This window comes from Salvelinus fontinalis, chromosome 9 (genome assembly GCF_029448725.1).
Source record: "Salvelinus fontinalis isolate EN_2023a chromosome 9, ASM2944872v1, whole genome shotgun sequence".
In the NCBI taxonomy this organism is placed as follows: domain Eukaryota; kingdom Metazoa; phylum Chordata; class Actinopteri; order Salmoniformes; family Salmonidae; genus Salvelinus; species Salvelinus fontinalis.
Window position 1 is genome coordinate 60,237,120 of NC_074673.1, and position 18,284 is coordinate 60,255,403.

Below are 18,284 nucleotides of genomic sequence, written 5' to 3' on the forward strand. Positions count from 1 at the left end.
TGAAAGAACTCCCTCGGTTTACCACCATGCTGTGGATGTTTGGTCAGGACGTGTGGTTTTATTAATTTGTTCATTTTGAGAGACTCATTACTAAGCACTTCCCCGCACAAAACACTTTGTGGACGCTCCTCATTATAAATTTGTATGAAAGAGCGAGAAACTCATCGCTGTATATGCGTTTCATGACAATTGAGCTCAGTCAGAACTTGCAGCTAGCATGAGTCCATGTGATGACAGCGGTGAGTGACGGCGAGTGGGAATGACAAATCAGTGGCAGACAGCGCATTATCTGCTGCTGAACGACAGCGCTGCAATTGTGTGTGTTGCTGAGTGATCTTCAAGAAAACTGCAGAAAAAAAGATCCGGTAATCCATGAAGAACACAGGCATCTAGGCATCTATCTCCCTCTCCCACTGCGCAGCTACCAAACTAGAGACTGCTGCTAAGCAGAGAGCGCACTGAACAGAGAGCGCGGATGCACTTGGCCAAGTCAATTCCAGTAATTCATTAAATAATGATACATTTACTCTGACACGTCGCAACCCACCATTAACAGGTCCCTGACCCACTTTGGGTCGGGACCCATACTTTAAGAACGGCTGATCTAAAATTATGTAGAATTGCATTTAATGTGTTTACAAAATGCCACATTTTTCTCAGACCCTAGGCTACAATTTCTTTCCCCCATGTGTACAACTCCTGCAAGCGCCTCTACTCTACTGCTTTATGCCAGTATGCAAAAGCGATGATAATGCATGCAAGGCTTTATTATAAAGGTTACTTGTTTTTCATGCATTCCGGTACCTAAGAGCCCCCCAGGTCACCCTTCTCTCAGGCTCACTTTTTGCTCAGGCACCTCCCAATTTACAAATTAAGCACTACCCTTCCCTACATGAAAGTCAATAGTTCTCTGAAAAATAGCATTGTATTTGGTAAAACACAATTCTCTCCATCAGTTTAATAAGAAAGGGTGGCAAACTGATTGGGCGGCTGTTAGAGCCAGCAAAGGGTGCTTTACTATTTTTAGGCAGTGGAATTACTTTAGGTTCCTTCCACACCTGTGGACACACATGTCTTTAGGATTTGGTTAAATATATAGCAAATAGGGGTGGCAATACAGTTTGCTACCATTCTCAATAATTTCCCATCAAGGTGGTCCATACCTGGTTGTATAGTTTTTTTCACCTGTCCCACGCAAACAAAGACAACATTCAAAACAGCAGTCTTTCGCTTTCATTATTAGATATTGTAATGAAACAGGCAGGGAGCAGGTCTCGAACCCTCGACCTCCTAGCCCGAGGTCCGGCGCGCTATCGACTGTGCCGCAAAAGCATGCTCAAGCGGCAGAGTCGATTTCCGCGCTTATAAACCCAGGGTCGTTACAGTTGGTTTAATAAACCGTCCATTCGTAAACTCAATCCTCTGTCTGGACAGTTGTTCTTTTATGATCTAGTCAGGTCATTACATTGGTGTCAGAAGTAAAAACGTTGATAAAAGTTAGCCAGCTAGCTAGCTGACTTCTGTGGCTAGCTACCGTAGGTGAGAACGGGGGTTGAAAATGCTTCGAGGGAATCCGAAAGTGAAGGTGGAGGTAGGGGACGATTATGGCCAAGGAGATACGTGTGAATGGACGTCGGAAGTTCTGGCTGAGGAGATCGCCAGGGCGTCGGAGCGCAGAGGCCGCTTGAGGGAGGACGCTAGAGTGATGGCGGCTGAAGCGGGCATGAGCGCCTCGTCGACTGTGTTTCGCGCGGATTCTGGTGGGCGGGCCGAAGTGGTGACGTCGACGCGGCGGGACGAGGAATCTGGGGCTCAGGATGTAAACAAACATGGCGGCGCCCAGTTCCCGGCTGCGTCCGTATCTGTTAAGACCCCGAAGTATTCCGGTAAGGCGGATTGGGAAGCTTTTCATGCTCAGTTTGAACTGTTAGCTCATTTTAGGGGGTGGTCGGATGAAGAAAGGGCACTGCAGTTGGCTTTATGCCTCACGGATGAAGCTCTGTCCTGTTTGATATTGATTAGCCCCGAGGACAGACATGATTATGGCGCTTTAGTGGGAGCACTGAGGAGGCGCTATGGACAGTGTGTACAGCCCGGGCTACTGCGCTCCGAACTGAGTAATAGACGCAGGCAGCCAGGAGAGCCTCTACGGGTGTTAGCTAATGACATTGAGAGCCTCTCTCGGCGGGCATATGCTCACATGCCCCCCTCCGTGCAGAGCGAGCTAGCACGGGACCAGTTCATACAGGCGCGCTCTCCTACGGAGCTGCGCATACAGACCCAGCTGGCTCATCCTGAGTCATTGCAGATAGCCTTGGAGATGGCTTTGGAGAGGGAGCTGATGTGGGCTGGGACTTCAGCTGGGGCTTTGGTGGGGGTGCAGGGAGACACACCCTCTGTGCGAGCTGGGGGGCAGAGCAGCCCGGAGCCGGAAAAGCCTGCATGGGTGGCTGAAATGACAGAACTCATTCGTGCTGTGTCGCTACAGGCGGCACAAAACACACACCCTGGTCCCAGGGTCTGCTGGGGTTGTGGCCAGCCAGGCCATCTGCGCCGAAATTGCCCCATGTCCCCAAGAGATCAGGGAAACGGCTCGGGGTCCGCATAGACCGGGTAGTGCGGACCCCTGGCTTTCTATCCCAACCATCATCATCTTCAGGAGGAGCCCACCGGCACAGACGGGGAAGCAAGGCTCCACTTCCCCCAGAAGCAGACGAGAGCAAGCGGATGGAGCCTGTTGTTGTGGTGGGCCGGACCTGTGTTGGGGACTTTTGTCATGTCCCTGTCACTGTGGAGGGTGTGCCCTGCTCCGCCCTGGTGGACACTGGGTCCACAGTAACCCTGGTGAGGCCAGATATTGTGCCAGGTTAGACTCAGTGTGAGCCTACAACTGTGCAGCTCCGCACAGTCACAGGTGAGCTGGCACCCATGAAAGGGAAGGGAATAATGACTCTGACAGTAGGGGGCAGGACTGTGCGTCATCCTGTGTGGGTGGCGGCTGTGCAGGACCCTTGTATCCTGGGGTTGGACTTTCTTAGGAGCACAGGCTGCCAGTTAGACCTAAATAGGGGCACACTGAGCTTCCAGGGAGGGCAGGAAGTCACCATGGCCCCCCCTAATGTCACATTCACTCAACCCAACAAACCCTTTACTCCAACAGTTAAAGCAGCAGAGACTCATGGCTGCCCCCCCTCCCCCACAGCTGTGTGTGACTTTTCCCCAGCCCCCCTGTCACCTACTGCGGTGTGTTACATTCCCCCAGCTACCTCCATGACACAGCCCTCTGTGAGCCCAGGCCGCGCCCCCCCAGCCCAGCTACCCCAGATGGGAGAGGAGAGGACACTGTCTGCAGTGAGGGAGATATGGGGGAGGAACTGTGTTGGTCTTGACCCCGAGCAGCAGGAACGGTTGTGGCAGTTGCTGTTTGAATTCAGAGACAGCTTTGCGCTGAGTGAGGAAGAGGTGGGTCAGACTCATCTGGTGCAGCATGAGATCGACACAGGTGATGCTCGGCCCATCAAGATGCGTCCCCGCCGTATCCCGCTGGCACGCCAGGAGGCGGCAGACAAGGCTGTGTTGGAGATGCAGCGGGCAGACTTCATTGAGCCCTCAGACAGCCCCTGGGCGGCGCCAGTCGTCATGGTTCCGAAGAAGGGGGGCAAGCTGAGGTTCTGTGCGGACTACAGGCGGCTGAATGAGGTAACCAGGAAGGACTCATACCCCATACCACGTATCGATGAGTCGCTGGACCTGGTTAGGGGGTCCTCCTGGTTCTCCTCACTAGACCTCCGCAGTGGCTACTGGCAGGTGCCCCTCTCCCCAGAGGCCAGAGCCAAAACTGCATTCTCCACTAACAGAGGACACTGGCAGTTCAAGGTCCTGTGCTTTGGCCTGTGCAACGCTCCAGCTACTTTTGAGCGTTTGATGGACAGGGTGCTGGATGGCATCCCCAGACAGCAGTGTCTGGTATACCTCGATGACATCCTGGCCCATGGCAGCTCCTTCCAGTCAGCCCTGGGGGCGCTACGGCGTGTGCTGGAGAGGGTGGCTGCCGCAGGTCTGAAGCTCCACCCCGAGAAGTGCCACTTCATGAGGAGAGAGGTGTCCTTCTTGGGCCACCGAGTGGGGAAGGAGGGGATCAGCACCATGGAGGACAAGGTAGGGGCTGTCAGAGACTGGCCCACCCCCACCGACCAGCGTCAGCTGAAGAGCTTCCTGGGCCTGGCCTCGTACTACAGGAGGTTTGTACGGGGCTTCTCAAGCGTTGCTGCTCCACTGAACCGCCTGCTGCCGAAGGACAAAGCTTTCACTTGGACAGTGGAGTGTGAGGAGGCGTTCAACACCCTCAAACGTGCACTGATCGAGGCCCCCGTGCTCGCCCCCCCTGACCTCACCTTGCCCTTTATCCTGGACACAGACGCGAGCAATGTGGGCATGGGTGGGGTGCTGGCCCAGGTGGGGCCAGCGGGGGAGAGAGTGGTGGCGTACTTCAGCAAAACATTTGACAAACATGAGCGCCGCTACTGTGTCACCCGGCGGGAGCTCTTGGCTGTTGTGGCTTCCGTCAAACACTTCAAGTACTACCTGGGTGGTCTGCCCTTTACTGTAAGGACTGACCACTCTGCTCTCCAGTGGCTCATGTCTTTCAGAGAGCCAGAGGGCCAGGTGGCACGCTGGTTGGAGGAGCTTCAGCCGTATGACTTCACGGTGGTGCACAGGGCAGGGGCACGCCACTCCAACGCCGACGCCATGTCCCGTCGGCCCTGTACTGCAGACGGCTGCCGCCACTGTGAACGGAGAGAGGGACGGGAGAGAGAGCTGTGTGCAGAGGGGGTCTGTGCCACAGTGTGTCGGGCGAGCGGGCCTGTCTGCTGTGAGCTGCAGACTGTCGACATGGCTGAATGGCGGCAGCAGCAGGGACGGGACACAGACCTACAGCCAGTGCTACAGTGGGTAGAGGCGCAGGTGAGGCCACCATGGGAAGAGGTGACAGCGCTCTCACTCGCGACCAAAGGGTTGTGGTCAAAGTTTGAGAGACTGCGGCTGGCTGATGGCGTGCTACAGCGGGCATGGAAGGAGTCAGCTACGGAAGAGGAGAGGTGGCAGGTGGTGGTACCAAAAGCATTGCGGGAGGCTGTGCTCCAGAGTACTCATGGCGGGGTGGGGACTGGACACTTTGGGGTCACAAAAACACTGCGCCGTCTCCGTCAGGGCTTCTACTGGGGGCAGCACAAGAGGGATGTGGAGGACTTTTGTCGCCGCTGTGACAACTGCACAGCGAGAAAGGGCCCCCCAGGCCGCTCTTATGCTCAGCTCCAACAGTTCCCAGTGGGGGCTCCCATGGAGAGGGTGGGAGTGGATGTAGTTGGGCCGTTCCCCACCACAGACAGTGGAAACCGCTGGGTGCTCACGGCCATGGACTATTTCACAAAATGGCCCGAGGCCTATGCTCTGCCTGACCAGGAGGCAGAGACCATCGTCGACGCCCTGACAGCGGGGATGTTCAGCAGGTTTGGAGCTGCAGAGTCCATCCACAGCGACCAGGGCAGAAACTTTGAGTCCCGTGTGTTCGCCACCATGTGTGAGAGGCTGGGTATGCACATGACCCGCACTACTCCTCTCCATCCTCAAAGTGATGGCCTTGTAGAGCGCTTCAATAAAACGCTTGGACAGCAGCTGGCCATCGTCTCTTCCAAACACCAGCGTGACTGGGACAAGCACCTGCCTATGGTCCTCATGGCATGCCGCTCCGCTGTCCAAGACTCCACCTCCTGTACGCCTGCCCTCCTCATGCTGGGGAGAGAGATCCGCACCCCTGCGGAGATGGCGTTTGGTCGGCCCCTGGATAGCCCTCATGTTCCCCCGGGGCCGGAGTATGCCCGGAGACTCCAGGACCGCCTGGAGACAGCCCACACCTTCGCCAGAGAGCAGCTGGTGAATGCAGGTGTGAGGCAGAAGAGGAACTATGACGTGCACACCCGGGGAAGGCACTTTGTGGCTGGGGAGCTGGTCTGGGTCTACAGCCCGCTAAGGAAAAAAGGCAGATGCCCCAAGTTGGACAGTCACTGGGTGGGACCCTGCAGTGTCCTGGAGAGGGTAGGGGAGGTTGTTTACCGGGTGCAGCTTCCTCCCAGGGGGAGAAAGGTGGCACTGCACCGGGACAGGTTAGCTCCATACAGAGGGGCCTCTTCTCCCCAAACCCCAGGAACCCCCACAATTCCCCTCTCTGGCAATGCCATTCTCCAGGCACCCACCCCCAGGTGCCGCAGACAAGGCTCCAGACAGCCCACTCCCCCTGTCTCCCCCCCTGTGTCACCGCGTGGTTCCCCAGAGCCACGGACTGTATTACCCGTTCCCGCTTCCTTGTCCCCCATATCCCTGCCTTCATCCCCTGGTTCCCAGAGGGGCACTCTGCGACCATCACGGCCACGCAGGCAAAGGAGACCTCCGGTTCGCTTCAGAGACTTTGTTTGTTCCCTCGGGGACGAGGGACTTTGTGGTGGGGGGGCTGTGTAGCGACCCGCACAGACAGCTGTGTGTTATGTGTTAGGCTAGTAGGTGGTTGTGTTCGCGGGGTCCGACATGTCAGTCAACCTGCTATCTGCCAATCACGGGAATGCCTGGAATGTTCTGATGCCGGGCATCCTGGTGGTTGGCGGAGTGGCGTGGAGGGGGGTTGGGCAGGGGGATGGAGCATTGGAAGTTAAGACCAGGTTTTGCCTTTGTTCTCTCTCTTACGTCTGGTCTTCACAAGAGAAGGTCACGATTGGCTTGTGGGCTATCTTTCATTTATTTGGCGTGGGCTACGGCCAAACAGTAGCCTGTGTAAAGTTGGTTTAATAAACCGTCCATTCGTAAACTCAATCCTCTGTCTGGACAGTTGTTCTTTTATGATCTAGTCAGGTCATTACAATATTTTATACAAAACTATGATGGTTCACTGTTCAATGTTGTCATTTCACTTTTGAGTTTTTCCACTTTACTAGGGAAATAGTCATTGAAATGATTGGCAGTGTCAAAAGGTGTTGTTATAAATGTCTCATGAACTTCAATGAATTATGGATATTAACTGCCAATGATATCATTTAAGTCTCTTTCCATTGTGTTCTATGTCATTTATCTTAGTTTGTTAATGTCATTTCTGCTTCTTTTTGTTACATTTTGTCACAACATTTCTCAATTTACAGTATGTCAACCAATCAACTAAGCACCCTGACTTGTTTGCCACTTATTTTGCATCATTTATTTTAAACAAATCATTTTTCAATTAATCTTCAAACCAAAGGGATCTAACAGTTCTCACAGTGAATTTCCTAACAGGTGCATGCTTGTCAACAATTAGCATAAATCCTTTTACAAATACTTCCAGTGCTGCATCTGGATTCACTTCCTCATGCAACAAAAGAGTCCTGAGAAAACAGTTTGGATGATCTTTTAGAAATTACTTTAGACTCAAATCTTTTCCTCTCCTTTTCCCTCTTCTCAATGTTCATTGTCTCCCCTCCTCCCGTCTTCCTCTTCCCTTTACCCTGCTCAACTGGAGGGCTCCCAGTTCAAATCCCGAGTCTGGTAATAAAAATCTGTTGGGCTGTGAGCCGGCAACCGGAGGGTTGTTGGTATCAAATCCTATATGCCATCTCCTGCTGTTGTGCCCTTAACCCCCAAAAACTGCTCCAGGGGCCGTTTCTTCAACCTCTGTGTGTGTATTTGTATGGCTGGTTTGGATAAAGGAAAATGTTTAGACAAATCTGTGCCTGTACCAATTTACAATAAAGTAATCTTCTTTTCCCTCTGTAGGTACCACCCGGCAGCCGAAGGAAGGAGAGGTGCCGGGGGTGGACTATAACTTTGTGAGCACAGAGCGCTTTATGGAACTGGAGCAAAGTGGAGCCCTGCTAGAGAGTGGAACCTATGAAGGTGAGTCCACTGACCATGACACTGACCATAACACAACAGTGACCAAGACACTGACCACAATCCACTAGGATTGCTACATGCTCCATAACTGCCATCCTGAAAATTACACATTTTGTCTTCACACAAATATCAACACACACACCACCACATTGGATCTCTTTTTTTTCTTTCTATTTATTAAGGATCCCCATTCTTCCTGGGATCCAGCAACATGAAGGCAGTTACATACAATCTAAAATATTGCATGACATTACATTTCATAACAGTTTTCACAACACATTGTGTTCCCTCAGGCCACTACTCTGCTGTCACATATCTGCAATGCAAAATCCATGTGTACGTGTATGTAAAGTGCTGTATGTGTATGTAAAGTGTCTTATCATGTGTATGTGTGTCTGTGTTTGTGTGTGTGTGTCTCTTCTCATTGTGGTAGTGGAATTGCGTTTGAACGTAAGTCATTTCACTCAGACTGTGTGTGAGCTATGTGTTGGGTTTGATGCTACTCAAGGCTTTTCATCTGGCTTCAGACCCTGGCAGAGACCTACAGATGGATGATCTGCTGGTTCTATTCCCCAGTAGGAGATAGGAGTCACCATTTAGACAAGGGTCTCTTTCACAAGGGAGCCCTGCATATACAATTTCATAAGACAAAATACAGCTCAACGCAAATATTCAAGGAAAACAATTACATTCCTCAATAAGAAGGTACTCAATTAATATTTTACATTTCCAGAGCGGGCTGGTTCCAGTAATGAGGTGCCCTAAAACAATAAGTGGATTTACCTAGTTCGGTGGAGACCTGCGGAACCTCAAAAAGAACCAACCTTGTGAATGGGTTTGGTATTTCTTGGAAGCTGGTGTAGTAGAGATTTTTAAGCAAAAAGGGAATAATTAAGTGATCTACAGGTCTTTAATGAGGACCAGCCAACCGTTTGATACAGGATGCAGTGGGGAGTATTAAAATTGTTACCTGTGATAAAGCGAAGGGCCCTATTGTAGACGGAATCCAAAGGTTTTAGATTAGTGACTGCTGAAATCTTGTAAAATGGTGTCACCATAGTCAAGAACTGGCAGGAAGGTTGACTGTGCAATTTGCTTCCTGCTATTTAGGGAGAGGCAAGATCTATTTCTAAAAAAGGGGTGCCGCATACCGTGACTTCAAACCACCACCAAGTCCCAGATGTGCACGATATGAGACGACACACACCTTTCAGGAACCGCACAATCAGAGGTTGGGTCCCCTGGTGAGGCTCTGTCAATTCCCACATGAAACGCTGAAATAGCGGCCATGTACACTTTTAATAACACGGAGAATGCCTTGAATGCACTGAAAAGGAACAATCGCTTTATCTGGGCAAAAGAGCTCAAACACTTGCCACTTAAACACATTTGCATTTGTATTTATTAATGATCCCCATTAGCTGCTGTCATGGTAGCAACTACTCTTTCTGGAGTCCAGCATAATTAATTAAAAATATTACATGACATTACATTTCATAACACTTTTCACAACACATTCAGTGTGTTCTTTCAGGCCACTACTCTAGTATCACATTTCTACAATACAAAATATATTTTTGCGTATGTGTAGAGTGCGTGTCTTATCATGTGTATGCGTGTCTGTGCCTGTGTGTGTCTCTTCACAGTCCCTGCTGTTCCATAAGGCGTATTTGTAACATTTTTTAAAATCTAATTCTACTGCTTGCATAAGTTACCTGATGTGGAATAGACTTCCATGTAGCCATGGCTCTATGTAGTAATGTGTACCTCCCATAGTCTGTTCATGACTTTGGGATTGTGATGAGACCTTCGGTGGCATGTCTTGTAGGGTATGCATGGGTGTCCGAGCTGTGTCCAAGTAGTTTAAAAAGACACCCGGTGCAGTCAGCATGTCAACACTTCTTACAAAACAAGTGGTGGGAATAGGTGTCCCGTCAACGGGACAGTTGTAAATCATGCAGCGCCTTGTGTCACGATCGCAGATTTGTGCGAAACAACACATGCCGGTACATATAATTGTCTTATACCGGTTGAAAGCTTAAATTCTTGTTAATATAACTGCACTGTCCCATTTACAGTAGCTATTACTGCAAAAAAAATGCCATGCTATTGTTTGAGGAGAGCTCCGAACAACAAAACACTTTTTAAGTATTATAAATTCACCTCTGAAAGTGAAATGTGTACTTACATTCTGAAATCTTGCTCTGATTTATCATCCAAAGGGTCCCAGAGATAACATGAAGTGTCGTTTTAGATCAAATCCTTTTTCAAATAGCATGCACGATCAATTTTGTTTTTCCACTCATTCAATTTGCAAAGATAGGAATGTAAAAATCTAACCCTAAACGTTGTTTCAACCAGTAAAATCACATTCGTATTTCTTCCTCAGAGATCCTAGAATGTAACCAGACTTCACTATATCATTAGGGGTGTAGTATATCCTATAGGACACCAAATTTGGTCAGAGAGCGACGCCTTCATGGCACGCTGATGACACGGGCAGTCTTCACTTGATCAACTGTAACTGTCAAATAAGCACCAATCGGGGTCAAACAAAGCCAGTTAAATAGCCAATGAGCTGGGCTGTCGTAAAATGTAGCTGCTAACCTTGTGCTACAATACATCTTTTTCATTTGGACAAAAATGTTAAGAATATGGAGAGTTATGAAAACTTGTTGTTTCGCAAATGTTGAACTTGTAATATGGCTACTAATACTGGAAAAGCTGAATCAAAGTCCAAGTATACAGATTTGACGATATTCTTGCAGAAAAATGTAATGTGAATGTTAATGTCTCCTTCACGATTTGCCCAAATGTACCTGGGTGACTTTACACTAAATGTCATGTAGTTTGCTCATACTTCAAGTTATCCATCTAAAACTTGCACATACACTGCTGCCATCTTGTGGACACCATCGTGATGGCTAGATGTGGGACCTTTCTCTTGCATTTCAAAGAAGGTGGTAGAGAAGAGAAAAAAAGGTTGTTTTTTTCTTTGTATTTTCTTCTACCAGATCTATGGTGTTATATTCTCCTACATTCAATTCACATTTCCACAAAATTCAAAGTGTTTTGTTTCAAATGGTACCAAGAATGTGCATATCCTTGCTTCAGGGCCTGAGCTACAGGCAGTTAGATTTGGGTATGTCATTTTAGGGGGAAATTGAAAAAAAGGGATCTCTCTCTAAAAAGTTAAATCAATCTCGCCTCCACTTTGAGCCATGAGAGATTTACACGCAGATTATTAATGTTAGCTCCCGGTGTACATTTAAGGGCCAGCAATGCTTCCCTGTTTAGAGCCAATTGTAATATTCCGAATTCCTTCTTTGTGGCACCACAGTAGTCCAGGTGTGACAAAACTAGGGCCTGTGGGACCTGCCTTGTTGATAGTGCTGTTAAGAAGGTAGAGCAGCACTTTATTATGGACAGTCTTCTCTCCTTCTTAGCTACTGGTTGTATCCACATGTTTTGACAATGACAGTTTACAAATCAGGGTTACACCAAGCAGTTTTGTCACCTCAGCTTGCTCAATTTCCACATTTTATTACAATATTTTATTGGGGTTTAGTGAATGAGTTGTCCAAAATACAATGCTTTTAGTTCTTGAAATATTTAGGACTAACTTATTCCTTGCCACCCATTCTGAAACTAACTGCAGCTCTTTGTTAAGTTTTGCAGTGATTTTACTCGCTGTAATAGCTGACGTGTATGGTGTTGAGTCATCCGCATACATGGACAAACTGGCTTTACTCAAAGCCAGTGGCATGTCATTAGTAAAGGTTGAGAAAAGTACATACTTCTCCCCATTTTAGCTACTGTTGTATCAATATGTTTTGACCATGACACTTTACAAACCAGGGTTACTCCAAGCAGAAAAAAGCAAGGGGCCTAGACAGCTGGCCAAGGGAATTCCTGATTCTACCTGGATTATGTTGGAGAGGCTTCCAACTTCCTGTTAATAGGGGGTGCTGTTTTCACTTTGTGAAAAAATCGTGCCCAAATTAAATGGCCTCGTACTCTGTTCTAGATCATACAATATGCATATTATTATTACTATTGGATAGAAAACACTCTGACGTTTCTAAAACTGTTTGAATTATATCTGTGAGTAAAACAGAACTCATTTGGAAGCAAACTTCCAAACAGGAAGTGGAAATTCTGAAAATGGGGCTCTGTGTCAGGGCCTGCCTATTCAACTGGCTTATATTTATGGATCTGTATGCACTTCATACGCCTTCCACTAGATGTCAACAGGCAGTAGAATGTTGAATGGGGTGTCGAGCTTGATTTGAGACCGAATGAGAGCTTTTGGAGTGACAGGTCCGCTCTTTTGGCAATATTCAACTGCGCACCAGGGAACCTCACATTGTCTTCTGAAATGCGTTAGGTATACACGACGAAATGCTCCGGCTCTGATTTTATTGGATACATATGAGAAAAACATCATAAAGTAGGATTTTCAACCTAGTTTGACCAGTTTATTCAACGTTTATTGGGACTTTTGGAATTTTTCGTTCCATGCACTAAGATTTCTTGGACATGTGCCCTCCACATGGCTAGCAAAAGTTGCTAATTCGACAGAAGAAATTGACATTCTAAAACAAAACAACGATTTATTCTGGAACTAGGAATGCTTGCACAACATTCTGATGGAAGATCATCAAAAGTAAGAGAATATTTATGATGTTATTTCGTATTTTTGTGGTTTGTGTTGGCTCCAACAAGGCGGAGAATACGTGAGCGCTGTCTCACAATATTGCATTCTGTATGTTGTACTAAAGTTATTTTTTTAAATCTAACACAGCGGTTGCATTAACGTCTTGTGAATTGTTGGGCGCTGTCTCACAATATTGCATGCTGTACGTTGTACTAAAGTTATTTTTTTAAATCTAACACAGCGGTTGCATTAACCTGTCTAGGATCAGCGTGGCGCTAGCGGCACACCCCCCCCCCCCCCACTGAAAAACCAGTGCCGCGAAATTCAAAAAAAATATTTTTTTAAAATATTTAACTTTCACACATTAAAGTCCAATACAGCTAATGAAAGACACAGATCTTATGAATCCAGTCAACATTTCCGATTTTTAAAATGTTTTACAGGGAAGACACAATATGTAAAGATGTACATCTATTACCTAAAAACACATTAGCATAATCCACCATCTTTTATTTGTCCACCAACACCAGTAGCCATCACCAATTCGGCTAAACTAAGATATTTATAGCCCCTAACCAACAAAAAAACTCATTAGATGACAGTCTGATAACATATTTATGGTATGGGATAGGTTTTGTTAGAAAAAAGTGCATATTTCAGGTATATGGCATAGTTTACAATTGCACCCACCATCACAAATGGACTAGAATAATTACAATGAGCAACGTGTTTACCTAACTACTAATCATCAAACATTTCGTAAAAATACACAGCATACACGAATCGAAAGACACAGATCCTGTGAATACAGACAATATTTCAGATTTTCTAAGTGTCTTACAGCGAAAACACAATAAATCGTTATATTAGCATAGCACATAGCACATAGCAGCCCAGCATTGATTCTAGCCAAAGTGGGCGATAACGTCAACATCGCCAAAAATATATTAATTTTTTCACTAACCTTCTCAGAATTCTTCAGATGACACTCCTGTAACATCATATTACACAATCCATATAGAGTTTGATCGAAAATGTTTATATTTAGCCACCAAAATCATGGTTAGACAATGTGAAATGTAGCTCAGCTGGTCAGAAAATGTCCTTGCGCCACTTAGACAGTGATCTACTCTTATACATAAATACTCATAAACGTGACTAAAAAATATAGGGTGGACAGGGATTGATAGACAATTTAATTCTTAATACAATTGCGTTATTACATTTTTTAATTTATCCTTACTTTTCAATACAGTTTGCGCCAAGCGAAGCTACGTCAAAAAACATGGCGTCCTAAGCCACTAAAATGTTTCGACAGAAACACGATTTATCATAATAAAAATGTCCTACCTTGAGCTGTTCTTCCATCAGTATCTTGGGCAAAGGATCCTTTCTTGGGAGAAATCGTCTTTTGGTGGAAAGCTGTCCTCTTGCCATGTGGAAATGTCAACTACGTTCGGGATGAACTGAAAAGCGTTCCCAACTTTTCACATCGTTGCAAAAATAAATGTCCCAAAATCGCACTAAACGGATATAAATTGCTATAAAACGCTTTAAATTAACTACTTTGTGATGTTTGTAACTCCTATAACGAGTGAAAAGATGACCGGAGAAATATAACAGGCTAAACTAACGCTTGGAACAGGAGAGGGTCGGTGTCTTCCACGCGCGTTACGCAGCAAGAAAAGACTTGCTAGCTAAAGGTTTTTTTCATTTGTAGGGCCTGTGAACGAGCAATCGAGCCCGTTGGAATCGTCATCACGTAAAGGCATCCAGGGGAAGACGTAAGAAGTGTCCGTATAGTCATAGCAACGACAGTGCCCGTTTAAATGACTTCAGAAAAGTGGCCAACGTTTCTCAAATCTGACTCCATGTCAGGGAAATTGCTGTAGAATGGGCTCTGTTCCACTTAGAGACAAAATTTCAACTCCTATAGAAACTATAGACTGTTTTCTATCCAATAATAATAATAATATGCATATTGTACGATCAAGGATTTTGTGGGAAGCCGTTTAAAAAATTAGCCACATTAGCATAAATAGTCTAAACAGCGCCCCCATCCCCAACAGGTTAACCTCTAACGAGCCTCTACCCCGGATCCGGGAGCACCCCCCCCCCCCCCCCCCCCCCCACACTGATTAGCATCGCTAGCATAGCGTCACAATTAAATAGTAGCATCTAAATATCATTAAATCACAAGTCCAAGACACCTAATGAAAGATACAGATCCTGTGAATAAAGCCACCATTTCAGATTTTTATAATGTTTTACAGGGAAGACAAAATATGTAAATCTATTAGCTAACCACGTTAGCAAAAGACACCACTTTTCTAACTCCATCAGTTTCTTACTGCATCAGGTGCTATCACCAATTCGGCTAAACTAAGATATTGATAGCCACTAACCAAGAAAAAAACTCATCAGATGACAGTCTGATAACATATTTATGGTATAGGATAGGTTTTGTTAGAAAAATGTGCATATTTCAGGTATAAATCATAGTTTACAATTGCACCCACCATCACAACTCGACTAGAATAAATACACAGAGCAACGTGTATTACCTAATTACTAATCATCAAACATTTCGTAAAAATACACAGCATACACTAATCGAAAGACACAGATCCTGTGAATACAGACAATATTTCAGATTTTCTAAGTGTCTTACAGCGAAAACACAATAAATCGTTATATTAGCATACCACATGTTCAAACATTACCAGAGCATAGATTCTAGCCAAAGAGAGCGATAACGTCAACATTGCCAAAATCTATTAATTTTTTCACTAACCTTCTCAGAATTCTTCCGATGACACTCCTGTAACATCATATTACACAATCCATATAGAGTTTGATCGAAAATGTGCATATTTAGCGGCACAAATCGTGCTTACACAATGGAAATACTGTCCAACTACTCAAGCAATCTGCCCGGCAGCATCATGATAATACAACTATTTTTATCGAAAACTATTCATAAACTTGACTAAAAAAATACAGGTTGGCCATGAAATGAAAGATGCATTAGTTATTAATGCAACCGCTAAGTTAGATTTTTAAAATTAACGTTACTAGACATACAGTGTGCGTTACAGACAGACTAGTGCCGCAATAACGGCGTCACTATTTACCGTTATTGAGTTTACATTTTTCCACATAAAAATGGAATAACATCATAAATAGCTCTTACTTTTCGACGAGCTTCCATCGGAATCTTGGCCAAGTGGTACTTTTGTCCAAAAGAATCGTTGCTTGGTTGTAAAACGTTGCATTCAACTTCTGATATAGCAGCTAACTATAGCTAACAATTGCTAACATTAGCTAACGTGTCCAAATCCTCATTACGCAATACTGAGGAAATTCTGAAAAATAGCAATATACTCGCATAATCTGATATAACTGGATTTCAAATAGCTTCGTTATGATGTTTCTAACACCTATATCAAATTAAATTACAGACTGATATATCTAAAGTTCATTACTGAGCGTTCGAAAATGGCATCCCGGGGTCTCTCTCTGCGTAAAGTTCAACGTCGAAAAGAAGGCGTACCTCACTCCTTGGTGTTTTATAACCTCTGAGAGCTACGTAGGAAGCCCATTCCACTTCTCATTGGTTACTGACATCCAGGGGAAGGCGGGTGCAGTTCGTGTCGTTCCATAGGATATACACACCCCTTTAAACTGAACTGAGATCAGAGCTTCGCTCTCAGACCTTCGCAAAACCTGTCATGGATTTCGCTGTAGAAAGAGTTCTGTTCCGCTCAGAGACATAATTCAAACGGCTATAGAAACTAGATAGTGTTTCCTATCCAATAATAACAATAATATGCATATTGTACGATCAAGAATTGAGTAGGAAGCTGTTTCAGCTGTAGAGACAATTATGCTAATTTGAAACAGCACCCCCTATAGTCGGTATCTTTCATTTGCTGTACAACATGTATTTTTAGTAAAGTTTATGATGAGTTTTTCGGTTAGATTACGTGACTGTCCAAATTTTCTCCGGACAATTTGGTGCATTATGGCTACGTACTCACAATGTAAAACCATGATTTGTACCTCTAAATATGCAAATTTTCGAACAAAACATGAATGTATTGTATAACATGATGTTATAAGACTGTCATCTGATGAAGTTGTTCAAAGGTTAGTGATTTATTTTATCTCTATTTGTGGGTTTTGTGAAAGCTATCTTTATGGTGAATAAATGGCGTTGTGTGTTTGGCTATTGTGGTTAGCTAATATAAATATATATTGTGTTTTCGCTGTAAAACACTTAAAAAAATCGTGAAATATTGGCTGGATTCACAAGATGTTTATCTTTCATTTGCTGTACAACATGTATTTTTCACAAATGTTTTATGATGAGTATTTATGTATTTCACGTTGCTCTCTGTAATTATTCTGGCTGTTTTGGTGCTATTTGTGATGGTGGTTGCAATGTAAAACTACGATTTATACCTCTAAAAATGCACATTTTCGAAACAAAACATAGATGTATTGTATAACATGATGTTATAAGACTGTCATCTGATGAAGTTGTTCAAAGGTTAGTGATTAATTTTATCTCTATTTGTGGGTTTTGTGAAAGCTATGTTGGCGGTGAAAACATGGTGAAAACATGACATTGTGTGTTTGGCTATTGTGGTGAGCTAATATAAATATATATTGTGTTTTCGCTGTAAAACATTCTAAAAATCAAAAATGATGGCTGGATTCACAAGATGTTTATCTTTCATTTGCTGTATTGGACTTGTGATTTCATTAAATTATATTATATGATATCCCTGTGGCGCTAGGCTAGGCTATGCTAGTCAGCTAGAGTTAAAACACCCTCTCTGTTCTGTTAGACTCTTTATCCACAATGTATCAGGGGGTGTAAAGCCATAGCACATATAGTACCAGTGAAATGTTTGGATACACCTACTCATTCCAGGGATTTAAATTTATTTTTACTATTTTCTACATTGTAGAATAATAGTGAAGACATACACTATGAAATATCACATATGGAATCTTATCTTAGCTACTCTGTATCAATATGTTTTGGCCATGACAGTTTACAATCCATGGTTACTAAAAGCAGTTTAGCCATCTCAACTTGCTAAATTTCCATATTATTTATTACAAGACCTAGTTGAGGTTTAGGGTTCAGTGCATGATTTGTCCCAAATACAATGCTTTTAGTTTTAGAAATATTTAGGGCTAACTTATTTCTTGCCACCAACTCTGAAACTAACTGCAACTGATTGTTACGTGTTGCAGTCATTTCAGTCGCTGTAGTAGCTGACGTGTAAAGTGTGTCTGAATTAATGTATTGTGGCAGAGAGGAGGAAGTAGAACCCTTCAGGGATTTAATAATGTAAAAAATCCTGTTCACTGAAGTTTTTAAAGGCTTCAGTTTGTGTATTCTCAAATCTCTAACACAAACAACTGGGCAGTGGTCACTAATGGCTTGGGTGAAAACACATGGAGAAACATATTTATTTTGTGTATTCAATAAAATATGATTAATCAGAGCTGACTTTGATGCATCTCTCGGGCTGGGGCATGTAGGCTTAGTCACCTGGGTTAAGTTTAGATCAGTTTTTTAGATTGTCTGAAGCCTGCATTCAGGTCACCCAGGATAATAACTTCTTATTTTGTAAATTAAGACAAACAAACTAGTTAACTCAACTAGTTGACCCCTATAACAGTTATGTATACA

General features: G+C 44.8%; 1 protein-coding gene across 7 annotated transcripts in view; it reads left to right on the forward strand.

The window, feature by feature from the left end:
- LOC129862896 (membrane-associated guanylate kinase, WW and PDZ domain-containing protein 2-like) overlaps positions 1–18,284 on the forward strand; it is a 362,503-nt gene that overhangs the window by 178,449 nt on the left and 165,770 nt on the right. For all 7 annotated transcript variants that reach the window (XM_055934977.1, XM_055934980.1, XM_055934975.1 and 4 more), the window contains exon 3: positions 7,798–7,917. In XM_055934977.1, the coding sequence (XP_055790952.1) occupies positions 7,798–7,917 (120 nt within the window). The remainder of the gene's footprint in view (positions 1–7,797; positions 7,918–18,284) is intronic.